A 27,432-nucleotide genomic window follows, 5' to 3' on the forward strand; every position below is an offset into this window, starting at 1 on the left:
GGTGAAATCGGGTTAAACGGGGCTCCGCAAGTGGGTGCCAAACAAAAATAGGCAAAGGAAGCCCTCCCGCCAGCAGGGTCCCTCCCTGCAGAAGCCCCCAACCCTCGTCCGCCGAGAAGTCAGCAGGGCAGGCCATGGGGGGGGCGGGTGGAGGATGCGAAAGGGCGTCCTCCTGTCCCCGTGGCCGCGGGACTCCAGGGCTAGCCAGGCTTCTAGGTTGAGGCTCTGCAATCTACCCTTTGCCTGTCCGTAGACTCGCTGTAAAGCCGAGGGCTGGCGAAGGGCTGAGCTAGCTCGCCGCCTCCCTGCACCCGCCAGCAGGCAGCGGGGCTCGCGCGTAGCCAGACGCGAGGCGGGCACGCGCCGGGGGCGGGGCCTGCACAGGGGCGTGGCCTGCGGGGCGGGACCTGCGGAGCGGGGCCTGTGGACGGGGCGGGGCCTGCGGATGGACGGGGCGGGGCCTGCTGGTGGGCGGGCCCTGCTGGTGGGCGGGGCCTGCGGGCGGGGCGGGGCGCGGCGGGGCGCGGCGGGCGCGGCGGGCGCACCGGCAGCAGCCTGGCTCGGCGGCGTTGGAGGCTGGGGCGCAGCCAGGGCGCAGCGGCTACGGCGGCGCCCTTAAATAGCATCCGGAGCGGGCGCTGGCCAGGCAGTGGGGCTGCGGTGACAGCCGGCGGCGTAGCGGCCCGGCCAGGCGGGGAGGTGAGTGCCCTAGCGGCGGGGAGCCGCGTCGTCTCCGGCTGCGGCGCGGCGGAGGTGCGGGGCTCGGGCTGCCCCGGCGGGCCAAGCCCGGGAGGCGGCGGCCGCAGCGGAGACGCGTGAGGCGCCCCTCGGCTCCCGGGCCCTTGCGCTGTTCCGGCCTCTGCGCCCGGCTCCCCGTGCGGCGGCGGCAGCCGAGGCCTCCGGGCCGCTTCCTGTGCTGCGCCGGGGATGCCCGGCCGCCGTTTCCCGCGGGGCTGGTGCCCGGCGGGGCCCGGGTGACGCGCGCCGCGGGACCGGCCCCCTGCCTGTGTGGCGGCGGGGACCGGCCCGGCCCGGAAGCGGGCCCCCGGGCGTGCGCCGGAGGGCTGATCCCGCGGGGCTGCAGCCGGGGGCTCCGGGCCTCGGGCATCCCTCCCGGCCCCGCGGCGGGGCTGGCCGGGCGCTCTCGGACCGCGCCCGGAGCCGGGCCGTCCTGCCACCCCGGGGTGATGGCCCCTGCGCCGAGCGCCTGCTTGCAGGAGGCTCCGCGGCAGCATCCGAAGCCCGCTGCCAAATGCAGAAATTCTCGCGGTGTCTCCCGGGGAGCGCCCGGAGCCGCTGCACGGAGCCGCGTTGGAGGCATTGATGTACCGAGCCCGGGTTTTTGTTTTTGTTTGTTTTTTTTCTTCTTCTTTTGAGATTAGGAAGCAAGAAATGACTCCTATCACCTGCAGCGTAGACGAGAGTGGTGGCCGGTGACTCTAACGGACACGTGGACTAGAACCTAGAGACGGACGGTAAACCGTGTGTGTGTTAGAGTCTCAGACCCCTTCCCCACCCCACCTACCTTCAAGGTTACGGGGCTTAATTAAGGAAGACCCTTGTTAAGAGTGCTCCCTGTCTTTTAAAAGTGAAGACTTTTAAACGTCTTCTTGATGCAGGAGTATCCCAAAGTGCCTCGGACGGTCAATACCCTTCCTTTTATTATTTATTTATTTTTTTGGCATGAGAAAAAAAAAAAAAAACCATGCAGTCTCCGTTTCTGACACAGATTTCATCTGCGATGAAATTTGCTTAACCCAAGCAAAAAGTCAGTTCAGAGATTTCTGATTGATTCTGCACTTTCAAGTAGAGACGGCAGATTAGGATGCAGAGGAGTGGGGTCGAGGAGGTCGAGCTTTTAAAGGAAATCTTGCTTCCCATCATTGTGGAGCCAGCCTTTGGAGATGATCTTTCCTGTCCTCGCTCAAATGGGAGAACCCATTCCCGGTCTGAAACTTGACTCTGTATTTGTGAAACACTGCATTAGGCCAAGGCCTTTCATAAGCTAATAAGATTCTATGACTGGAAGAGGAAAAATCCTTAAGAATAGCAAACCTCGGACCTCCCTTCCTACTTAAAATAATATGGACGTACTATAGACCTTATATCATAGACCTCTGTCTTCTGCATTTGCTATAAACAGAGACCTTTTTAAATCACCCTGCCCCTCAAAATTATAAGCATTTTGTATATGTGCTGCCGAAGCGAGCACAAAATTATAAGCATTTTGACCTGCTTCCTTCCTGTTTCTGTTATGCGTATGTTGGCAGTATTTTTATTATTATTATTATTGCAGGCAGCCTGACTAAAAAGAGATCTCTGGGCTTTTTAATTTGGGGCCTTTAAGAGATAGCTACTTGTGACAAATGCAGATGAGGACAGGTTTCTGTTTGTATCCTAGAGGTTGGAGTTTTCCTGGCTGCCTCTCTTTTGAATGAAGTTGGAAATAACTGAGGGTGTACTAGCATGCCACAGTGTCATGCTCCGTGTCCAGGCCTTACTACATCTTTCCTTCTTAATGTGGCTGTCTTGTGAAAAATGGATGTGTACAGAAGAGGGGCGGGGGAAAGATCAGATTGTTTTGTCATCACAGCTGGGGATTTCTCTTCGCTCCCTTCAAGTTTCACTTTTCTGGAAAGAGCAAGACCAGGAATACTAGTAATTTCTAGATGTTGATCCTCAGTAACCTGAGATGAATATACAATTTTTAAGGTCAGTTGCTGAATTTATGGTGCCAGTTTGCCACCTGAAGCATTATGTCCGTTATCCTTTGGCACTTACTGTCCCTTATATCCAAATTCTGTTGAGTTAGGACCCATTAATAACGTTTTATGAACAGTATTGTTTGGATGATGCACTGGGTTAGCCTCTTGTATTAGACAGAGGAACTTCCTTTAAGGCAGCTCCAAGCTGTTGGTATCCTATGGCCTAACTTGAAATCAGTAAATATCAGTTTTTACTGAAGGTGGTCCCTCCAACTTGGGCAGACAGACACCTTAGGATCACTTTTCTTTGACATTCCTGCCTGGAGAGTACATCTCACTGAACAGAGCTGATCTGAAGCTGCCAGTGGTTGAGTTTAAATTTCAATATTATCCTACTTCAAGGGGCTCTGAGAGCTTGCTTGCTTGCTCGCTTGCTTATTTATTTATTTATTTATTTGAGAGAGAGAGAGAGAGAATGAGAGTGAGCCCTAGCAGGAAGGAGAGGAAGAAGGAGAGAGAATCTGAAGCAGACTCTGCCCCGAATGCAGAGCCTGAGGCTGGGCCCCATCTCACAACCCTGAGATCATGACCTGACCTGAAACCCAGAGTCCCAGTGCTTGCTTAACTGACTGGGCCACCCAGGCGTCCCTGGAGAGCTTTTGAAGAAACATGAGTTTGTAAAGTTTATGAACGAGAACGGAGGCAATTTTACCAGTGGCTGTGACTCTGAGATTGTCACTTTATCTCCAGTTCCTTACCTAGAATGTGAAATGACAACTCATAGGAATTTCTGGTTTGTGGAAGCCCAAAGTGATAACAAAATTTGAGAAAGTTGCCCAGACCACAGTGACAAGAGAAAACTATGGCATAGTCTCTGTTAGCTTCCTTTTTCTGCTTTTTTCCACCCTGACATTTATAAGTTCTTGACCGAATTGTAACCTTTGTGAACTCAAGAGGGGACAATGAAATATGATGCGAGCCTTCCTAGAAATGGACAAAAGCAGGTGGAGGTGAGCACTCTGTTGCCCTGTGCTGCCTGTCTAGAATACCTTTGGCTGGAGGCAGATGTCTTATCTCCACAGTCTAAGATTTCAAAACTGTTGGCTCCGTGTAGGCACCTGGGCTAATTCTCTTTATGAATTAGTGCCAGTCTTCAAGCTTTAAATGAAAATGTGAAAGCTGTCTAATATATAAATCAAAATCATTTGCCTCAGAAAACCTACATATATGTGTGTATATGTATATAAAATATAAAACATATACATAGTATGTAAATATGAAAGTATTTATATTATAATAGGGATGCAGGCAGCCCAGGTGGCCCAGCAGTTTAGCGCCACCTTCAGCCCAGGGGGTGATCCTGGAAATCCAGGATCGAGTCCCACGTCAGGCTCCCTGCATGGAGCCTGCTTCTCCCTCTGCCTCTGCCTGTGTCTGTGCCTCTCTCTCTCTGTGTCTCTCATGAATAAATTAAAAAAAAAAATCTAAAAAAAAATTAATAGGGATGCATGCTTTTATTGTAAGAATTATATTGAAAGAGGAATATTATATATTATATGCTTTTTGTAACAGGAATTTATGCTTATAGAAAATTTGAGAGCTATAAAAAAAGGCCTTCAAGAGAATAAAACACTTTTTTAAAAAAGATTTTATTTATTTATTCATGAAAGACCCAGAGAGAGAGAGGCAGAGATGTAGGCAGAGGGAGAAGCAGGCTCCCCTGGGGAGCCCAATGTGGGACTCGATCCCAGGACCCTGGGATCATGACCTGCACCAAAGGCAGATGCTCAACCACTGAGCCACCCAGGTGCCCCAAGATTAAAACACTATTAACATTTTTCTGTTATTGCCAAAGAGTTTTTTTCTACATTGAGCATATAGTTTCCATTGAAGATAAAAAGTTTGATAACTTAATTTTAATCACCTAAGTTATATTGTGAACATTTCTCCATGTTGTTACCTACTTCCCAAAAGATGAGTTTTGAGGATGACTGCATAATGTGGTGTATGGGATACGTCCCAATTTATTTACCCTTCTCCTGTCGTTGGATATATATTTTTTAAAGATGTATTTATTTGAGAGAAAGAGGGCACAAGCATATGTGAGTGGGGGGAGAGAGAATCCTCAAGCCAGACTCCCCTTGGAGCCCAGAGCCCAATGTGGGCTCCATCCCAGGACCCCAAGATCGTGACCCGAGCCAATCTCAAGAGTCGGATGCTCAACTGACTGAGCCACCCAGGCACCTCTCTTGTTGGATATTTAAGAATAACTATTTCAGAAAGTTTGCCAACCTTCTTATATATTTAAATTCTCTTTTAAAAAAAAAACGATGGCATGTTCTGCTCTACAACTGTTGAAATTGACAGTGATTTGAAAATTACTTTTGTTCGGGAATGGTTTTCATGGGTTTTTGGGTGCATGTGTTCTAGTCAGAAGCTGCCGAAATAGGGGTTTCATGGTCTGGAGAGACAAATGGAAAAAATTAAGGCGTCAGAGGAGGAAATGGGGATTGCTGTTGGTACCACGTCCTCTTTTGGAAGGCCTTCTGATGAACGTGTATTGTCTGTCCACATGCCCAGTTTCAGCTGCGGAAGAGATTGGTTACTTTCCCCTCAGCTTCATTGTGAGAGAAATGTCCATATATCTGAGGCCCAAATACCTCGAATACCGCTTATTCTTTTAATAACTAGAGTAAAGAGAAAGTTGCTACAGAGCCTAGTTTCTCCCTCAAGGCTCAGCTGTCAACTACAAAGCAGAGCAGGGTCAGCTGACTAACCTGTGGCCACAGCTCGGCCAGGGGAGGCTCGGGCCATGATAGGTGGTGATAACAGCCAACAGCGCCAGTGCTCCTGAGGCGTTAGCCCACTTAATCCCCTGGACAACCCTGGAAGGTAGGGCCTACTATTCCTGTTCTACAGTGCAAGGATTAGGTCACCCACACCAAGACTTGAACCTACACAGTTAGGCCTCAGGGTCAGAGCTCCTAATTAATTGGTTCTGCTTCCTCCCTGGAGCTGGAAGGGTTCTTAGTCCCAGGAGTGTCTGGAAAATTCCGGGTTACCTATCTAGGAGCAAGCCTGAGGACAGAGCTGGTTCTTTTTCCGTGTCATTGCTCCTTGATACTTCCCTGTCTCATTTTTACACTCTGTCTTGCTACCACCAGAGCGCTGCAAACGACAACAGATTTTGATTCAGCTTGGTTCGGGGAGTGGCAAGATCACCTGCTATTCAGCTCTGGCCTTCTAAACTAGAAGAGTAAAAGGCTTTGCCTGCCCTGGAAGCTGTTCTCATAAGACTTGGCCGACAGCCGAGGTGCAAGGTTACTGCATCAAGTGTGTAGAAGGCAGAGAGCACGTGGCTGGGAACAGGGACCCAGGCTTAGCAGGGATGGCCAAGCCTCACTCACTTCAGCAAGAGATCAGCCTCACCGTGGCACACGGATTTGCTTTCTGCTGTATATCTGAGGGTACTTTTAATCAGAAAAGACTTTCTCAGCACGTTAGAGCCAAGGAAACAGAAGTGTGAATTTTCAGGGTTTGAAGGCACAGCGGGATGATCTAGTGGGTATGGGTGCCTTTTTTTTTTCCAGTACAATTTTAGGCAGAACCGCAAGACATCAAATAAAAGCAGGACTGCCACGGTTGAAGGGGGCAGGGGCGGGAACCCCAGCGTATGCACGTACGCTTGCTTCCTCTGGCTCCCTGTCTCAGGCACCTCCAAATGACCCTAGGCTCCCAGAACACTGAAATAGCCGAACTTGCTCTCTTGGCTAGACCCATTGTGTGGGAAATAGGTGACTTTGCCCAAGTTACACAACCTGTGTTCTCCTCTGGCCATCACACAGTGGATTTTGTTCCTGGGCCCTGGGCCGGTTCGGGGAATGACCAGATCTTCATGTAGTCCTTGATTTGGGCCCTGCAAACTGCTTTTCCTAAAACTACTCTTACTCTCTGTATAGTATTGCACAATACATAGTACTTCTTCCTTTTTCTCCTTGGCGTCACTGCCCAATCCATAGCCTGTCACCTCTGGTTTAGACAGCAGAGACCCTTCGTTAGAGAGAGAGAGAGAGAGAGAGAGAGAGAAAGAGAAAGGCTGATTCCTTTTCCTAATGCAGAATTCTGAGTGAATCCCTCCTCTGCCCAGAAGCCTTCCAGGGCTCCCTCCAGAAGGCCTCAAGTCTTTATTTAGCTTGGCTCTTAAAAGCTTTTAGTTTGGTTCCAACTTGCTGTTTCCCGTGCCTCTCCCAAACCACCGCATCATGGGACTTCTGGAAGGCAGACTGGAAGCACAGGGTTGCCTCAAGATCTCTGCATCCCAAGATCTCGGCCTGACTGGCCTCCCTGTGTCCTGGAAGGGCCTCATGGACCATGTGCATTAGGGTGACCTGTCTGTGATTCCTCATGCCACCCTTCTTCCTCATGGGCCTGCTCCTTAGAGACTCCAGATCACTCACCGGAACCCTAGTAGGCTGCCATTCAGCTAGCTGGGATGTGCTGGCAGCCACAACAATGGTTAAAATGCCCAAACACCCCCATATCGGTTAGAAATAGCTGCTACCCCAAGTGCCCCCACCCCTAATTCAGATTCTAGAGAGTTAATGCCTGCTCTGTCCAAGGATCTCCTGAGCATGTTCTGGGGCAGTGGCCTTCTTCTTTCCCAATTGGTTGATGCCTGGCTGTACTGGTTATTCAGTGTTTAAATAGCACCCTTCCCTCCCTCCTTCATTTGCCTTTCATGTGAGCATATCTTCGTCCCTCACATAGGCTCCTCAGCCACATTCTAGGCCTTTGGGCACTTAATAGATCTAGTCATTGCCATTTGTGTGTTCTCAGCAGCTTAACATGAGACCTTACTGCTAGTCAGCACTTAATATCGTCTGATGATTGCTTGAGAGCAGGAGACGTTCTGATGGTCAGGTGTCCTGTAGAAGGGGGTCACTGACAGGAATATACATTTCAGTGTTCCAGGTTTGTATATTATACTGGGCAAGCTTAGATCTTATAGCTAAGATCAAGGCATTGAAAATCACTAGACCGGGGATCCCTGGGTGGCGCAGCGGTTTGGCGCCTGCCTTTGGCCCAGGGCGCGATCCTGGAGACCCGGGATCGAATCCCACGTCGGGCTCCCGGTGCATGGAGCCTGCTTCTCCCTCTGCCTGTGTCTCTGCCTCTCTCTCTCTCACTGTGTGCCTATCATAAATAAAAAAAAAAAGAAAAAGAAAAAAGAAAATCACTAGACCAAAGCCTGAACTTTCATTGGGTTGACCTTAGTGTCTAGGAGTACATCTGAGGGATCTCTCTCAGGGTACGTTCAGAGCCGTTTGAACAGCAGGTGGTTGTAGGCCTTGCAGGATGTGGGCGGGAGGCAGATCAGTGTCAAGTTCTAGATAATCTTACATAACTGTACTGGAGTCTTCATTTACCTGGTATTCCTACTTAAAAACCGTACCTTGTTTCTGTGCCACTAGGGCAATCAATGGTCCAGTAGCCGTGTGTTCCTTCTGTAGGGACAGTTACCCACACTGTGCCTCCGGCAAGCCTCTGAGGTACTCCAGAACGTGGAGCTGGCAGGAAACTAGACCGTTAAGCAGTCCAACCAACTACCTCACAGAGGACAGAACCAAGGTCCAGAAAGGTGTGGCTAAGAGCCCAGAGACAATCTGGGCTCCGAAGACAGAGCCAGCTTGTGTTTTCCTCTCCTGACAGGATTCGGAGATGAGCACCACTCATGCCAGCACCTCTCCAGGGTGTAGGTGGGCCAAAGATTCTTAGCCCTTGAGGCAGGGGCTGAAGCTTGGGGCTCCCCAGGAGAGACCCCTCAGATGAGGCCAGCCTTTTAGTCTGCCATGGACCTGAGGCCTTGATTCTTTTTCCTCCACACTAGCTGTCCCAGTCCATTTGGGCTCTCATGCTTGGCCAGATGACGCCACTGGCATCGTCATGCCGTCTCCAGGACACTTCTTTCCCTCATGGGCAACGTTTAATATCTCTGTCTCCCTCTTAGATGGCAAGTGTGTGTGCAGGCTTTGGCGGGAACTGTACGCTGCCGCCTAGCTGTGGCAAGCTTTTCATGGTTCTCCAGTTAGCACTTTTATTTATTGCCTCCCATACTCAAAAACTGGCAGGCAGGTGCCCAGAGAATTTGCAGGTTCTGCTCAGTTAGTGGTCTCCAAAATGGGATACACGTGCCCCACGGTGGGGGTAGACCATCTAGGTTTCAGAGTGTATATATTAGAACTTCTGTAGATATTTATTTATTTATTTATTTATAAAAGATTTTATTTATTCATTCATGTGAGACACAAGGGTAGGGGCAGAGACATAGGCAGAGGGAGAAGCAAGTTCCCTGCAGGGAGTCTGATGTAGGACTCAATCCCAGGACCTGGGATCACGACCTGAGGCAGAGACAGATGCTCAACTGCTGAGCCACCCAGGCGTCCCTGTAGATTTTTTTTTTTTTAGCTTAGATTCATATATGTATATTTTATAATGTTTGGAAAATATTTGCAAGTGTCTAGAGTTTATAAGTGAGTGTACTTATATATTAGGGATGCATTTATTTATTATTTTGGATGCCCTACAAAAAGTTTAGAGAACCAGGGGATCCCTGGGTGGCGCAGTGGTTTGGCGCCTGCCTTTGGCCCAGGGCGCGATCCTGGAGACCCGGGATCGAATCCCACGTCGGGCTCCCAGGGCATGGAGCCTGCTTCTCCCTCTGCCTGTGTCTCTGCCTCTCTCTCTTTCTCTGTGACTATCATAAATAAATAAAAATAAAAAAAAAAAATTAAAAAAAAAAAAGTTTAGAGAACCAGAAAATTAAACTGCTTCTCTACATCAGCATGGCAAGATATCTCTAAATGCCATTTAAAAAAAGGGAGAGAGAGAGAGAACTCAGTTTGTCAGTTAAGGGGGGAGATCAAAAGTTCTTTGTGAAACTTAAGTTGTGATTCATGTCAAATTGGCCTTGGACTTAAGGAGAATCATGTTAAATACAGAGTGTGTGTGTATATATATATATTCATGAGAGATTTTATTTATTCATTTATTTAAGATTTTATTTATTCATGAGAGACACAGAGAGACAGAGACATAGGCAGAGGGAGATTTTATTTATTCATGAGAGACACAGAGAGACAGAGACATAGGCAGAGGGAGAAGCAGGCTCCCCGCAGGGAGCCCAATGTGGGACTCGATCCCAAGACCCCGGGATCATGACCTGAGCCAAAGGCAGATGCTCAACCACTGAGCCACCCGGGCGTCCCAAATCCAGAGTCTCTTGACTTTGGATCCAAAGCTTGACAATGTAGACACTGCATTAGGATGAAACTTTTATTTTTATTTTTATTTTCTTTTAAAAAGATTTTAGTTATTTGAGAGAGAGAAAAAGAACAGCTGGAGGGAGGGGCAGAGGGAAAGAGAGAAGTGGATTCCCCGCGGAGCAGGGAACCCAATATGGGGCTCCATCCCGGGACCCCGAGATCATGATCTGAGCCAAAGGCAGATAGATGCTTAATCAAGTGAGCCACACAGGTGCCTTAGGACAAAGATTTTATTAATTTTTTTCTGTTTTATTCACTCCTGTGTCCCCCGAGTCTGGAGCAATATGTGATACAGAGTACATACACGGTAAATATTCTCAAATTGAACATTTAGATCTTTTCTGTGTAACAGTTAAATATCATGCTGGGTATGGCACTTCGTGTCAATATTTAGGTTGGCTTTCTTTGTTGAAACCTTCAATCTGTTGGCAGGATGCAGCACATGTGTCAGTTTTACACTCGGCAAATCGGTTCCCAAAGCTGTAGGATCATAGCGCCGGATGGGGCTCAGAAGTGTCACCTGAATGATAAGGTAGATGTGTGCGATTTGCTGTAAAATCATTTTTAAAACAAATAGGTGTGAAATAAAACAATATTAGCAAGATACTGATCGTGATTAAAGCTGAAGCTGGGATTTTGGGCACATTTGGCCTTCTCATACTATTCTATATACTTTTGAATCCATGTAGGAATTTTCACAATAAAATTTAAACACGACATAAGGGGAAAATAGACACCCCAAAACTAGTGTCGCTTATTCAGGCAATAGCCAGATGAGACGATCTCTTTCTGCCTTCCCTTCTTTTAAACACCACGTTGTCATTTTTCAGCAGTCCTCTGCAACTTGTTGGATTCATTTTGTTTTCAGCATCCCTGGGACCAGTCATCTCCTCCCCTGGTTACCTGAACTCTCGGAGTTATTCTAGCCCTTGGCCCGCGCTGGTGGCCAAGTGCTCCCCTTCCCTCCTCCTACGATTCAGATTCAGCCGTGTTGGGATCTCACGTGTCACTTCCTCCAACACCACTGAAACTTAGAGGTTACCACAGGTCCCTGCGCTCTTCCGAGGCTCTGTTTGGCCTTGAGGAAGCCCACAGTGGAAGAAGGTTTGGTAGGTCTCCCTTCATCCTTGCTTTTCAGGGGCCTGGCAGTTGGGCGCTGAAATCTGTAACCACTCAAGGGCCCCTGTCCAGGAGCGGCCAGCCTTTCTCCATCTGCGTCGACACGTGTCTGTGGTCTGTCTCCCCCTACCCTGGGCGGCTGAGCCGAGCCCCTGGTTTCTCCATCCCTCCGAAACAGCAGTCTATTTTAAGAGGTGTAAGTAACTCTACCCAACCTGGTGTCCCTTCAGCCGTCTTATCCAGGTCACCGCTATTTGATCGTTGTGACCTCTGTGAGCAGCAAGGACTGGGCCTGGTTCTTTTCGGTCCCCTGCACCGGGCCGTGCCCCAGTGGGGACACGAGATACTCTGCAGGGGATGGGCCTCTGCTGCCAGCTGTGGCCTAGTCTGAGCAGGGCCCACGCGTCCACCACCCTGGGTCATGGCCCCGTGCTGTGTGACCAGCCAGCCGCCCCAACCCTGCCGGCCAGCCCGGGCGGGCTCTCAGGCTGTTTTCCGACCCCTGCCTGTCTCTGCAGGCTGGCACCCTGCTCTCTGGAAGCCTGCCTCCACCCTCCCGCCCATATGTAGTGCTTTCTCCCTCCCGAAGCCCTCTGCCACTTACTTCTTCATGTTCTGTCTGGATAGTGTGGTCACATCTTTTTTGCAGGTGTGTGTGTGTGTTTTAAAGATTTTATTTATTCATGAGAGGCACAGAGAGAGAGGCAGAGACACAGGCAGAGGGAGAAGCAGGCTCCCCATGGGGATCCCTGTGTGGGACTCAATCCCAGGGCCCTGGGATCACGACCTGAGCCAAAGGCAGACGCTCAACCCCTGAGCCACCAGGTGTCCCTCGCAGATGTGTTTGTTTTCACCCATACCCCAAACTCATTGAAGGCAGAGGAAGTGCCACAAGTGCTGCGACCTCATGCTGCTGGCCTTCTGGCTCAAGGGACCAGGGAGAGTGGGGTTTCCCGCCACGATTTGGTTCATTAACCTGTTGGCAGGATGCAATGGATGTGTCAATTTTACTCCTGGCAAATCAGTTCCCAAAGCTGTAGGATCGTAGTGTGGATGGGCTTTCTTTCTCAAGGGGACCCTTCTGTAGGAGTCGGTCAGTGGCTGTTCCAGAGTCCAGCAGAGGGCGGCCAATGAGGGCCCAGGGCTGTATTATCTGGGAGGGGCTTCTGTGCCATCTGTCTGGCTCCTAGAAGGTGAGTTGCCACCCTAAGCCATTTTCTGGAGCAGGTGGGATATATATATGAGGAAATGAACTGACTTGACCCAATGATATCTTTTTCATCTTGAGCAATAAGCAAATAATAACAAAGTACACAGAATGAGAAAATCACAGAACAACTACCTACATGCCACGTAGAACAGACAGTTTTGTATGTGGCCGCTTTTCTTCCTGTGTCGTGCTGTCGTCTGGAGTTCCTGGGTGGAGGTGGAATCCTGTTACTTAGTCCCGAACGGCAGGGCCATGTGGCCATCCATTGCCTTCTCTAGCGTCTTCTTGGAGATGCTCCACGGTTTTTGGTGACAGAAGGGGGTGTACATTTCCTCTGTTCCCATCCTTTCTTTATCCCCTCTGAGGCCCACACAGGCAGCAGCGGAGCTGGCACAAGATTTGGCAGCTCAGCAGGGGCACAGCCAGTATCTAGAACAGTGAGATTTCTGCATCTGAGACCAGTATTTTCTTGGACCAAAACATCTGAGGAACCCCGGGACTGTGGTACCTCCTGTGTGTGCAGTTTTTCGAACAGATGGGCCCTCCTTCCCATTCCGGGGCCCTGGGTGAAGAGGAGTTCCCGCCTTGCTGGGTCCAGCTATGGTGTGCTATGAGAACATTGGTCCTCTTTCCTACTGAGTTCTTTACCTCCAGGAGGTAGAGTGTCCTGTCTCAGGACTTGCTTTGTGGTTCATCGCAGGCCAGGGAGGTGGAGAGTCCGTTTTGGGTTCTTTCAGTGGCAGCAGGAATTACATTTCCATCTCTAGCTATTGTCCTAATAGGCTCTCCTTGTGTTGTTCGATTCACCCAGCCCATGGTGTCATGTTCTTAACATGGTCCTCTGGACAGAATTAGGGCTCTCCCTGTGCCGGATGTCACCTGAGGATGTCGCATAACCTGTGTCCTGGTGGATCCAGTTGACAAGTGGGAAGCTGAACCTACAGAAGCCTCTTCCATCTCGGTTCCTGCAGAAGAGTTGGGTCTCCAGCTCAAGTGAGACGACCAACTGAGGCCTGGTCTGCCCAGCCTGTCCCTTCTCTAACTTGCACCAGGAAACATCCTGACCCTGCCTTGTTGTAGCTTCTGAGAACTCACTTAACAGTATTAAATCAGCGTTTGAAGACCAGTGGGAAAATCTTGCTTCTCTTAGGAACTTTTTTTTTTTTTTTTTCAAATGGAAACTTCTCCTAAGTCCGTGCCACCTCACATCACCTGGATATCTTTGCTGGCCATGTCCAAACTGTAATTGTCATTTTCCCCAGTGGCTTTACATGACAGGTCTCCGTATCTATGTTGAAGAGAGAAGGGAGGAGAACTCTATGGCTTTTCCCTCTGGGGAATGCTGGGCAGGTCCTGCTTGTAGCATTCCTTACGTCTCAGATGGCCACCCATCCGGTACCATGGGTATTTCTAAGGGCTCTCCTCCCTGCAATCCCACCATTGCTTTCCAGCTCCTGGGATGTTTCTCTGGTTTGGAGGATTCTCTTTTTTGTCATAGAAGACTCACTTATAGGAGCTGGCGGCCAACCTGATGTCAGTCTCTAGACTCTAGACCCCTTCTTCTGGCATTTGCAGTTCTACTTAAGAAAGTTGTTTGCTTGCTCTCTTTCCTTCCTTATGGGCAACCTTCATCTTTCTTTCTTTTTTTTTTTTTTAATATTATTTATTTTTTTATTCATGAGAGACACAGAGAGAGGCAGAGACATAAGCAGAGGGAGAAGCAGGATCCCTGCAGGAAGCCCAATGCAGGACTCGACCCCAGGACCCCAGGATCACGCCCTGAGCCAAAGGCAGACGCTCAACCATTGAGCCACCCAGTCGACCCAACCTTGATCTTTCAAAAAGTAATCCACTGTCTCCTGTCTCAATATATGTCTCAATGTCTGCGAAGGAGAAGGGAGGACCCTAGTCCTTAGGTGACCTTGAGGTGACATTATACATAAGTGAAACAGTCTGGAAATTGAAAAACATCCCGGGAAGATGTGTGGGAGAGTATTTTTATGTAGCTTTAAATCAGTGGCTTGCAACCTTTTTTTTTTTTTTTGGTCCCCCTCCACATCACCTAGGAGGTGGTGCTTACTCTCTTCTGGCACACCGGCTCACAACGGCAGCCGCAGCCACAATGTAGGGTATACACAGAGAACACTAAAGTTTAGAAATGCTTTGAATGCCTCCTTTCTCTTTGGAGAGTCATTGTTCTATAAATACACCTTCCTGGGGCCTGTAAGCAGAGAATTGGTCAGAATCACAGAGGGTCATTCATAGCTCAGTGACTGTTAATGAAACACCTGTTCTGGGCAAAGCACTATGTCAAGCATCAGGGACATAATAAAGACAGATGGGAAGAGGCCCTGGCCTAGGAGAGGGAAGCATACACATAGGAGAAGCATACCCTCACTACAGGTGTAAAATTAGGAGGTGCTAAGGATCGCACAAGGGCTACTAATACCATACTCCTGGAATTCAGAGGAGGGCTCTTTGCTTCTGCCCATGGAGGTCATGTAAGACTTGATTAGAGAAGGTGGCCTGCTTGGGTAGGGCTGGACTTTTTACAACAGGGCCAGGGAAGGGGTTGTAGGTGAAGGAGACGGCAGGGAGGGGAATGCAGAGTGGGCATGGAGGGTAGATTCTCTCGTGGGTTCCTGGGAAGGGCAGGAGCTCAGCAGAGGAACAGAGGTGGCGGGCCCGGGACACCTGCCTTCCCAGCCCTGTTGAGACGAGGAGCAGAGCTGGCCCAGAGATACAGGGGGAGAGGATGTCCCCTTCTCCTCGCCGGGAGGAGGGTTTTCAGGACCCTGTAACAGGCATAACATAAACTTTACCCTTTGACCATCTTTAAGCATACAATTCATTGGCAGTAAGTACATTCTCAATATTGTGTAACCATCACCACTGTGGAGTTCTAGAAGTTTTCATCATCCCAAACACAAACTCTGTCCCCATGAAGCAGTAACCCCTTCTTCCCCTCCCACCCTCCACTCCAGAAGTCTCTATTTCTTTCTCTACGAATTTGCCTAATTCTGAGTCCCTAGAACCCATATCACATTTTTGAGGTTCATCCATGTTATTGGTGCCTTTCTGAATTTTCTTCTTTTTTAAAGGCTGGATAATGTTTCACTGTCTACAGGTACCACATCTTGGATGTCCCTCCATCTGTGGATGAATGTTGGGGTTCAGACCCTGATGTTTCAAAGCCCCATGTATCATGGCTCTTGTCATCCCCCGAGTTGCCTCCCACCTTGGTCTAGACGACAATCACCGTGTGTCTCTGCAGCAGCACCTGCCCCTCCGGGTCCAGAGGCTTCGCCTTCACAGACCTGGCCTCGGGTCCCATTGTCGCATGGAGCCGGGGCAGGATGTGCAACTTTTCCTGGGCCTGGTTTGCTGTGTTTGAATCAAAGCTGAGAACATCCCTGGACAGTGAGGACTATTGTGAGGATCGCATTTAGTCGTGCTTGTAATTGCTCAGCATGGGGGCTCCTAAAGAAATCGAAATTTCCAGCTGATTTCCCGCAAGGTCTTCCTTCCCTTCTCCTACCCAGCTTAACCCTGTCACTTGTTCCAGATTAACTTGCTGAAAATCCTAGCGCTGAGCTGGGGAGTTGCTTCCAGCCTTTGGGTTTGGTCCCCCCTACCCTGAAGCAGTGCGAATGTTCTGAGACCGCCCATCCCTCGAGGACCAGCCCCACCTTGTGCGTAGGAAGAGTAAATAATGTACATGCCCCAAGGGAGGGTGAGACTCAGTCATCAGGAGTCACCTGGGCTTTCATTCTGTGGGGTGTCCTCTCTGTCACCAGGGCTTTCATTCAGTGGGGCGTCCTGTGGGTCACTACCATTTGAACATCATAAGGTAGAGAAGGCTCCTTTCCTGAAAGTACCTCTGCCAGTCCTGGTCTTGGGTCCTCATAAAGGCCAAGTAACAGATTTTGGACTTTTCTAAGGCAAAGAAGTTTAACACCAGCTGGGTGTTATTTCTGGAGGCGTGACTTTACAAAGGCAAATATTGGATATTATCGTCAAAAGCTTTTAAAAGTCAGTTTAAAGGGCAGTAAAGTATGAGGTTGAGTTATATGAATATGGAGCCATCAGACAAATTTTTAAAACTATCCTAACAAGGGGCACCTGGGTGACTCAGTGGTTGAGGGTCTGCCTTCAGCTCAGGTCATGATCCCCCGGTCTTGGGATTGTATTCCTCATCGGGCTCCCTGCTCAGTGGGGAGACTCCTTTCCCTCTGCCTGTGTCTCTATTTCTCTCTCTCTCTGTCTCATGAATAAATAAAGAAAATCTTTAAACTGTCCTAACATTATACAAATGTGTTCCTGTGACTTGGGAGGATTTGTTCAGTGGTGGCCGCATATGTGACCTCACAAAATGCTTCAACTTGGAACAACTTAGATGGAAGAAATAAATGTGAAGGTATGCCACAGAAAACCACTTACCCTTAAAAAGGGGCTGTAGGGGTATGCCTAGGATCCTGTTTGAAGAAGCACGTTCAAAGAATTTTAATAAAATATCAGTGAAATGCAAATAGGGAGAAAGTGTACACTTCTCAAGTAATTTATTGTCATGTGACTTAAATATATATGTAGCTTACTGAATACAGAAACAATTAGAAGTAGACATTGGACCATCTCATCTAGTCCCTAAAAGTTTATCTGTTCAAGTTGGACACATTATATTTGGAATCTCTTGACTTGGGGGCATATATGGTAGTTGTAGCTTGATGGCCAATATGAACAGGTGAGGTATCCCCCTAATCTTACTGGTTAAAAATTAGTCTACCTTGATCCTTTAAAAGCTTTATGTCCTGGGTGCTTGGGTGGCTCAGTTGGTTAAGCGTCTGCCTTTGGCTCAGGTCATGATCCCAGGGGTCCCAGGATTGAGCCCCACGTCGGACTCCCTGCTCAGCAGGGAGCCTGCTTCTCCCTCTCCTCCCAGCTTGTGCTCTCTCTCGCTATCTCTGTCTCTCTCTCTCTCTCTCTCTCTCTCTCAAATAAATAAAAATAAAATAAAAATAAATAAATAAAAACTTTCTGTCCTACTCTTTGTAACTTTGGGGAGATGGGCAGGGGAGTGGTTTAGCATAGAATTTTCAACTTGACTTGAATATTTCAATAACTCTGCTTTCTGAAAGCAGAGCATCTCTGCTTCACTTCTTCTTTCAAATTCTTGGAAATTGAATTGGCGATCCAGTGAATCACTTTAATGAAAATTAAGTGGGTTTAGGGTTTCCTCTACTTAGTTGGGAAGAAACGCTCCAAGGTTGTGGGGGCGGGGGGGGAGTTAATTCCCCCCCCTGTGTGTGGGATCCTGAAGTTACCCTGATGGTCTTTCTCCTTCTCATGCTCACAATGAGAAGATGGGCCGAGGGCAGTGACCATGGTCAGGAGTTCCCATACAGAATAGGGTTTGGACACTATGTTTTCCTCTCTAACTGGTGGGCCCTGACAGCCCTGTGGAGCTTCTCTGCACCCCAGCTTGAGGGAGAGCCCAGCTGCTCTTTAGGTTCAAGGGGGGATGGCTTAAGCAAATCTAGCTTTAGGTCATTTGCCAGCCAGGGTTAGGGAGCACGAATCCAGTGGTTTTGGAGTGGCACATTGAAAGAACAGCACACGGTCTGGCTGCTGCTCTCTTGTTCCTCTCCGAGGCTGAGCTCTCCCCAGCCAGCACAGGACAAAGGGGGAATTTCAGCCTTCTGTAAATAGCCTATTGTATGAGGGGAGGAGGTGGGGCAAGGAATGGCAGCCTCTTGCCAGCTTGGCTTGCTGCTTTTAAGGAAAGATGTCAGGATTTCTTCATTTGCTGCTGCCGGGGCAAGGGTGCTATTTATGTGGGTTTGCTTGAAGGCTGCATTCCTCGTGAAGTATTCCATCACACTGCTATTATTCAGCTGAATGGGAGCTTGAGGAACTTTAGAAGGGAAGAAACATCCAGATCGCGCATTTTTTGGTTTGTAAATGATATGAAGAACATAAAATGCTGATGTAAGTACACATCTGCGGAATCACAGGAGCTGTGTGTGTGTATGTGTGTGCGCACGTGTGTATGCCTGCGTCCTTAGAGAATGATGTCCTTGTGAGTTACCTTTGCTCCAAGCCACTTTGTCCTGGTGTAAACAAAATTCTGGGAGGTGACCCTTTGTGTCCGGGTGGCCTTGAACCCATATGTTCAGAATCTAGCATGATGGGGCAAATGCTAGCAGTTATGTAAGACGTGGAGCGTTCACATGGAGTACAGATGCTAAGGTCTCACCATGCCACGGAATGTGAGTGCTGGAAGGACCTTTAGAAACCACCTGCTCTCATGATTCCTAAGCCGGGGTGGGGACTTGTGAGCCCCCTGTGCAAAGAGGTATGCCCGTGACTCCAGTGCAGAGGAGCAGCGGCTCTGCAGAGGCTAGGAATTGTTCGCTTAGAGGAAAAAGCATGACCTAAGAGCCAGGTCAGTGTCCCCGTCTTGGGACCCACCTCCTGGAAGGCTCTTAAATCTCCAGCCACAGCTTCCTTATGATCATCTTGTATTGCGATGTTCCCATGAGGTAGAGGACGTGAAAGCCTTCCCCAAACACTAAATCGGTGTGAGTTGTGCTGCTAGCTATACTTTGCAAAGTTTGGGTAGGTAAGTACCAGGATTTCTGTTTCTGACAGTCGTGCAAATCCAGTTTCTAGTACTTGGCCCTGTAATTTCTGCCCAGGTCTACTTAGAGGCACCCTACCCACTGGTTCTTTGCACTGGCCATGTGCCATGCTTCCCTGACCACTGTTATGTTCTCCGTCATTCTGTGGTTTTAGACTTCAACTTTATGGGAAATTCAAAAAGACCTAAGAGAGCAAACTCATTTTTTTTTGTAGGTGTGGGCGGAGGAAGGATGTGCCAGAGAAGGTAGCTACAGTGGGCTTATGGGCTCTTGAGCGAGAAATACTGACTGCTTAAGCCTTTAAGCCGATTGAATCATATTCTTAGCAAACAGCAGCATTGTTATTTGTCCAGCCTCTAAACTTCCTGAGAGGACGATGTGGAAATTTGCTTTTGAAAGAATTTAAAAAATATTCCAACTAGAATACCTCTGGAATAAGAATTAAAATCTGTCTGGGTTTTAATCATTGGTTGGCAAGTATGAGTCTTGATTCTTCTTCGAGACCTGTTGGGGGCCTGTTTGAAAGCGTGTTTATGTTCACCTGCAGCATCGAAAGGCTATTGATTGTGGCCAATTTTCTTTGAATGTAGTCTGCCTCCATTTCTAAATACCCCAAATAACCTTTTCCTTAATAGCAGTTTCATAGAAGAGAGAAGATTTAGAATGCTTTCCATTCATGTTTGAGAGTTATCCCTCATGTGGATCTAAAAGAAGGATTTGTTTTAGTTCTTTATTGGATGGATTATCGTATTTCCTATGTACAGCATTAACCAGTTGGTTCAGTGAAGTTGGTTTGCAGCTTGTCACCTGGCTGCCAGTGAGAGGCATGAATTAAACTGTTATACCTTGTCATTACCCACTAAAGATAAGAATTTAGCTGGATTTAAACCCTTAACATTACACATTAGTGTCTGATTAAATGTTCTTGCATGGGTGCTACTAAGACAGTAATTTTCTGAAGTTTTTCTTTTCTCCAAGTTTTCTTAATTTTTTTAGTTTCTTAGTTTATTTCTTATCTCTGGAGATAGACTTTTTGTCTTTCTTAGTCTAATGCTATTTTTAGCTTGGCTATTGGTGATGCTTAAAATAAGGGGAAAAATCACCAGTTTATGACGGTATTTGTTCATGGGGGAGTTATTTAAAATTCTCACACAGGGATGGGATTCTGTTGAACAGCCCCCGCAAATTCATGTGATCTAGGTTTACAGAAATGACTTCAGGGACTTTGGGGAGAGAAGAGACAAGGGCAGAGGTGTGTGTGTGTGTGTGTGTGTGTGTTGGGAAAGTCTTCCTCAGATTTGGGGTGCAGTGGGTATGAAGATGGCCAGAAGGTGGGGTGATTTGAAGAGAAGGCAGGTTTGCACATTGTACACATCAGGTTGCTGCTTGTTTGTAGGGTGACAATACTGTTTATGAAACCTGACCCCTCGGTGCCAACAGGACTGGACTTGATTTGTCTGCTTATCCTTACAGTCTCTGTATATGCATGCCTTCCTCACAGAGGCCTTGCCTTGTCCCCGAGTCCCACTGCTAGTAACACTTGTCACTTCTTGCAGACATTGCTTAGTTTTGTGCCTTCCCTCCCGCCCCCCAGCTGGTTAGCCCATTGAGAACCTGGACCAGGTCATCAGCACTGTCCTCCCAGCGGCTGGCACAGGGCCTTGCCCACACTGCGTGCTCTCATATGTTCACTGACTAGAGTAGTTCAATTCCTATGCGGTCATCTAGAATAAATCTGCTGTGAGTATACTATGGACAATCTGTTTCTTTCTTGGTCTGTCTCATGTTGGTTCGACATAACCACCCAACATCTGATCATTTATTTCACTGGTTTTTAAAAGTATGTCCATTGTCTCTTCTTATTGGGATGCCAAGCAGAAAGAAAACAGTGTCTGTTTTCAGATCTGGCCTGGCAGTGACACTGAAGCCTGTCCCTGCCCATGGGTGGAGCAGTGGGGTGACTCTGCTCCCAGCTGCTCATTGGCCCATCCTCCACCCTCTCTTCTCCTGGGAAGTCAAGTATGAATTTTGCCTGCTAGTTACCTTTAGCCCAGTGGGCAGCAGCACAGGAGTCGGCATGTGACTAATGCCCTGAGAGACCTTGGCAGGTCGGGTAAGCAGCTGAGCTCCTCCAGCCTCCGCCCCACCCCCACCCTCGCCACCTCTTCTGTTCGGCAGTGGTGTGTCACCTAGCAGTCAGCTCTTGGTGGCAGATGGCGAGTGGTTTTGTAAGTACTGGAGCTTTCTCTCCAGAATTATGACCTGAAGAAATCTTGCTTGTCTGTTCCTTCTCGATTGTTATGTAAAACCTGGAAATGTCCTGCATGTGTGCACGTGTGTGTGTGTGTGTGTGTGTGTGCGCGTGTATACACAGAGCTGTTGTAGCACAAGATTGCATGAGCTGAGCAAATACAGTGCAGTCTTGATGGCCAGTGAAAACAATGGATACTCTGCTACTCCATTAAAAAAAATTAAAATAGTGTATATTAAAATGTAAAGATTTCTATATTTGAAAAAAACTTTTCAGCTTTGTGACTTAGATATTTAAAAGAACACAGGATAAGTAGCTCATAAGTACCTTCTGAATTACAGCTAAAATGTTAGCACTTGGTGGATTGGTAGGCAGTTTTTGAGAAAAGCATTTCAGAGCATCTTCTTCCCTTTACTGCCCAGCATTCTTTACAGCATTTATTTATCAATCATCTTCTCATTAGAATCATTCTTATTTATTATCTGTACTGCACACTTTTTATGCTGATATATATAGAAATTGTCTATAACATCCACATTGAGGCTTTTATATACAGTAGGTTGTTCATCACATTTTCTTCTGTGTGTTTTAGCTTCTCAGTTTTGTTTGTAAACTCTGTAGTCAGGCATTGTGGGTTTTTTTTTTTTTTTAATTAGCTCTGTACCTTACTGTTCTGCACACAGGACTAATTACAGAGTCTTGGTAGATGAAATAATAAGGGTACCCAGCATTTATTGAGCAGTTTCTAAGCTCTCGGTGTAAATCATTTAGTCATTATAAAAGTCCTACGAGATAGGTACTATTTTCAGCCTCCATTTACACTTAGGGAAATAAAGCACAGGAGGTGAACTAATGTGTCCCAAATCCTACAGCTAATAAGCTGGGAAGATAAGATTTGGCTCTAGAATCTGGGATCTTAATGCTTTTTCTCAAATACTATGCTGCAACCTCTCTCTAGTTATTTGGTGGTTGGTTTAAAGTTTATGTGTACCCTTTTTTTTTTTCTATTTTAGCCATACCATCTGTACTAATGTAAAGGAAATGATTTGATCAGAATAGCAAACTACAGTCCCCCTGCACTTGTGTTGATGCTTTTGGTGCACAAAGAGCATGGGAAAGCAAGAGACACGTTGAAATTTAGGTTGGTCTCTTTGACCCATTGGGAGCTAGTTCTGAGATGTGTCAGATGTGGGAGTGGACAGCCGTTAGGTGGTGTGGGCTGATTTGTGCCTCCTCTCTTTTCTTCTCATTAGCCCTGATAGAGAGTTGAGTGTATCAGGGACGAAAGTGGTAACTGATGTCACCTGAGCATGTTGTGGCAGGACTTCTTCGTGAGTAAAAATCTTTTTAAATGTGGGGAGTGGAAACTTCACGCAATATGACAGAAGTAAAATGAATGTCTAAAGTGTTTTTAGAGAAATGACATTTGACCGCCAAAGAAAGAGCTGGACCATTAGACTGTGGTTTTTAACGCTTTGATGGCTCAGCCAGGCATTGAGTTGGATGATCAGCCTTTGGGAGTTCTGGAGACTAGGCTTGCCTTCCTGGAATGAATGTGACGTTTTTCTCTTTTGACAGAATTCAGCTTAGGGAACCACCAACACAGGACAATGCAAGCCCACGAGCTGTTCCGGTATTTTCGAATGCCAGAGCTGGCTGACTTCCGACAGTACGTTCGCACTCTGCCGACCAACACGCTCATGGGCTTTGGAGCTTTCGCAGCCATCACCACCTTCTGGTACGCCACGAGACCCAGAGCCCTGAAGCCACCATGCGACCTCTCCATGCAGTCTGTGGAGGTGGCGGTAAGTAGACAGGCTGGCCTGCCTGCCACGTGCGTTTTCTTTGTGTCCCCAGATTGCCAGCTGAATGCTATATTGATCCAGATCAGTCACCATCAAATATTTGCTTGCAGGGGCACTTTGTAAGCCAGAATGTGCTCAACAAACCGAAGTTTGTCAATAGGGTAATAAATGGAGGGTAGGGGTCAGAATAGAGGGCAGAGGGACCAAGGAAGTCATGTTGGTTGGGTATCTCCCTATGGTCACACAGAGGCTTCTACCCTGAGCTAGGCGCTCCAGGACGCCGGAGGATTCTGTGGGCGGGAAAGGACAGGCACAGAGTTCCTGCTCCCGGGAGCAAGGCTTATGTTCCAGCAGAGAAGAGAGCTGTCGAACAAATGTTCCAGAACGAAGGGTTTCATCTGTGTTGTATCTTATATCTGATACTTAGAACATATCCCCCAGCTTTGGGAAGGGACTCTTTGAGATTTCACCTGGAAAAGGTGAGGCTAGGAACTTGCCAGAATAACATGGCCACAGAATTTCAGGTAGGGCACGAACAAAAGCAAGGGCATTCAGGAGGTTGAGCTGTTGAGGATCGTGGTTGGAACGTAACTTGGGCAAACTATAGGCCATGCTCTCATCGTCATGAAAATGAAACCAGAGTGTGTGTTCTCTAATTAGGGCTTCATAGGTGGGATGGCACAGGGAAAGCTAAGGACCCTTTCAGGAAGATTCTTTCCTAATGTTTCTGCTCTGCCTTCCTTCCCTTTTGAATCTCTAGTACAAAACGTAGGGCGTTGAAAAGGTGAAGAAGCCACGTTCTCACTGGTGCGCTGACTCTTCGCCTCCTTTCTGCCTTGTAGTTTCTTTCTTTAGTCTACCCAAGTCAGAATTGATTTTCAGCATTTTGACTTTCAACATATGTAAAGACTATTTCTTCTTCCCCATCCTGCCCTGCTTGCCAGGCTGATGGCCACAAGGAGGAGAGGTGCCCTTCCAGTCAAAGCCCTGGCCCGTTGAGTACCTTTTTGTTATTTATAGGGTTTTAGTTCTTTGCTTTCTTTTAGGCAGTTGTTTGAATTCATGAATTTTTTTTTTGAATTCATAAATTTGAAACGCTTAAAACATATAGAAGGTATGTCAGTCTAATTCATGCCAAAATGTAAAAATAAAATGACTGAATTATTGCCAAGAAAAGTTGGCTTTGCACCTTATTTAGGAGGTAAATGTGAGTTAATATTTCACCTCAGCTGGTCACAAACCAAGAAGGAGTGGAATTCAGTTTTTCTAATAGGTTTGACATTCCTTTTCTTCTGGGGGAGGACCCAGTGTCTCATAGTAGCATTGCCATCACCATGAAAAGAGTACTTGGCAAGTGCAGATGTAAGATATTTATAATTCAGCAGTAACTGTAAATGCCTAATTCGTATTGTATGAGAAATTGTGGAGGCACTCACAGTGTGCTTTTTAAGTTCCAGCTCAGCATAAAGTCATTGTGAGACTTATTAAAAATAAGCTCTCATGTCCTCTGTAGAACAGTTTACAATTACTGCTAAGCCAAAAGAAAATTAAAATCTGTAATTCTACTGCCTTGTAGAGAGGCTTCCTGATTTTTCTCTTTGCTTATAGAAATGGATTTAGCTCTGATTTTCAGAACTTGTAGGTCTTAGGAATGAGATAGAAAATTTGCTTTGCATTTCTAAAAAAGCCCTTAAAATAGTGAATTTAAGACTAGCTTTGAATTCCAATGCTCGGTAACTATAGATGCTTTTCTATAGCTAGCATGGTCATACAGATTTCTGTGGCAGAAAGAAGCACTTAATTCACTTCATTAAGTATTCATGAAGCGCCTGTATATCTGGCATGGTGGCAGGAATGGGTTGCCAGGATAAAATATTGTTGTTTTGTTCCTACTTTGAAAACAAGTGAGCACCATTTGCCAGTCCACACCCTGATCTTATGCCCCCTGCCCCCATTTCACATTCATATTTTTACCCTCCTCTTCCCATAAACCTTACATGGGTATTAAAATGACAGGAATCTGCCCTTTTTGGTTTTGCTGCATCTCATCTCTATCCACACCGGCTGATCCCAAGCTACACCTTCTTTAAGCAGCAGCACAGAGGTTCTTGAGAAGTTACAGCTTCTAACATTTCTTTTTAAAAGTCAGGGTAGGGGCACCTGGGTGGCTCAGTCGGTTTAGTGTCTGCCTTTGGCTCAGGTCATGATCTCAGGGTCTTGGAATCGAGTTCCGCATCAGGTTCCCTGCTCAGTGAGGAACCTGCTTCTTCCTCTCCCTCTGCCTGCTGCTCCCCTTGCTTGTATTCTCTCTCTCTCTTTCTCTCTCTCTCTCTCTCTCAAATGCATAAATGAGATCTATAGCTCGTGCTATAGCCCCATGTAGGAAAGGTGGTGAGGACATAGGCTGGTAATGGGACAGAAAAGCCGGAGTTTGGAACAGAATCCAACAAGCCTTTCTTAACTTTCAAGCTTGGTTTGACCTGCACTCTGTTTAGAGGGCTCTGCCCCTGCATCCCTGGTTGCAGCTGACACCCGCCTGCAGCAGCGGGACCCAGAGGGCTGCCTTTCCTATGTGTCAGGGAGGAACTTCCAGCTGCCACAGAATTTTTCTGCCCCTGCTCCACAACTCTGAGCTGTGGATAGAAGTGAGTTTTTCTGTATCCGTGTGGCCTTTAATCACTTTCATAAGTGATGTGTGCATTTCCAGGTTTGTTTGCCTCTGCCTGTTGGCTGAGGTTAGATCCCTGTGTCCCCCTGGTGAAGACGGCCTTCACCGCAGTGACCTAAGCCCTTCGCGACTGGTGAGGGCCCAGATCACCTTGCGGCCCAGGGACAGAGGAGAGCGTGATGGAGCCCGAAGGGTCCAAAGAGGCAGAGGCTGGACCTGGCTCCTCTGCTTAGACCAGGCAGCTTTGGGCAAGTTCCCTTGACTTTCTGACCTTGAGATTCCTGGAAAACAGGAGTGACAGTATCTTCCCTCCCTCGTGGGGATGTTAAGAGAACTGCATTGAGGGGACACCTGGGTGGCTCAGTGGTTGAGCCTCTACCTTTGACTCAGGGCGTGATCCTGGAGACCCGGGATCGAGTCCCGCATCAGGCTCCCCGCAGGGAGCCTGCTTCTCCCTCTGCCTGTGTCTCTGCCTCTCTCTGTGTCTCTCATGAATAAATAAATAAAATCTTTAAAAAAAAAAAACAAAAAAAGAGGAATGCATAGATATTTGCAGAGTATCCGCCTGGCCCATACTAAGTGTCCAGTAAATGTTAGTTTTCTTCTTCTGTAAAGGCCTGATGTTTTATACACAAGAAAACAGCTGAATCCAAGAGGCAAAATTATATCGTATTGGTTTTTTTAAAGATTTTATTTATTTATGCATGAGAGACACACAGAGAGAGGCAGAGACACAGGCAGAGGGAGAAGCAGGCTCCACGCAGGGAGCCCGACCTGGGACTCGATCCCAGGACTCCAGGATCATTCCCCGGGCCGAAGGTGGGCGCTAAAGCGCTGAGCCACCCAGGGATCCCCATATTGTTAGTGGAATACCTAGAAGTCTGTTACACTGCTGTCATTAACAGGAGTTGAAAGTTACATTGCATATTATAACTGGGGCTTTTCAGGGGCCAGAGGAGGATGAATAAGGTAATAAGGAAAGTTTGGTTCTATCTAGATTAATCTGAAGAGTTGGTGGCTAGACCTTTGAACCCAGGAGCAGCTTCTTCTGCAAATGGGGATTACAGGCAGATGGATCTGAAGGTAGTGACGGAATGGAAGGAAGAAAAGGAACAGGTGGTAGAAGAGAGCCTGAGGTTCTGCACACAGGTTGGGTGTGGGGGCAGACACTGTCGAGGATGGGGTGGGAGTGAGGCCTGGGGTCGGGAGCCGGGACCCTGGAGCTGTCACAGCCTGGGCCACAGCAGCAAAAGTGGATTTCTGGTGAGCTTCTGCCTCCCCTCCTCCTCTACTCCTGCACCAGCTTGGACATAAATGGGGTCAGGGCAAAACTCGGTGTGATCGGGTCATAGGCCCACCTACCAGAGTTTAAGAGATTGAGGCAACAGACTCTTCCGAAGTGTAAATGAGAATCATTATAACTGCTGCAGGAGGTCATAAAAAGAATATGGGAATCCTTCCAACTGGTGAGAGATGTTGTCTAGGCCTTGAGATGGCTTACTTGTCAAAAGATGGATTTTGGATAGCCACTGCCAGATTATAACTTACTTAAATGATAACCCAAGTTACTTTGCTTTATTTTTAAATATTAGAGAAGGGAGTAAATTGTAGGATGCAAAAACCTTTTTTTTTCTTTTTGAAAGATTTTATTTATTCATGTGAGAGAGCACCAGCAGGGGGAGGGGCAGAGGGAGAGGTAGAAGCAGGTTCTCCC

At 47.6% G+C, this 27,432-nt stretch overlaps 1 protein-coding gene across 23 annotated transcripts in view; it reads left to right on the top strand.

The window, feature by feature from the left end:
* The first annotated feature begins 503 nt into the window (after positions 1-503).
* Positions 504-27,432, top strand: part of ACSL1 (acyl-CoA synthetase long chain family member 1) — a 69,735-nt gene continuing 42,806 nt past the window's right edge. For 2 of the 23 annotated variants that reach the window (XM_072763794.1, XM_072763786.1), the window contains exons 1-3: positions 650-699; positions 22,259-22,386; positions 22,824-23,050. In XM_072763794.1, the coding sequence (XP_072619895.1) occupies positions 22,856-23,050 (195 nt within the window). In that variant the 5' untranslated portion in view covers positions 650-699; positions 22,259-22,386; positions 22,824-22,855. Of the gene's footprint in view, positions 700-1,382; positions 1,483-10,300; positions 10,335-10,459; positions 10,560-17,912; positions 18,342-20,888; positions 21,223-22,258; positions 22,387-22,498; positions 22,577-22,823; positions 23,051-27,432 lie in introns of those variants that run through there. The other 21 variants (XM_072763791.1, XM_072763787.1, XM_072763772.1 and 18 more) reach the window with 20 other exon arrangements.

This window comes from Vulpes vulpes, chromosome 7 (genome assembly GCF_048418805.1).
Source record: "Vulpes vulpes isolate BD-2025 chromosome 7, VulVul3, whole genome shotgun sequence".
Classification (NCBI taxonomy): domain Eukaryota; kingdom Metazoa; phylum Chordata; class Mammalia; order Carnivora; family Canidae; genus Vulpes; species Vulpes vulpes.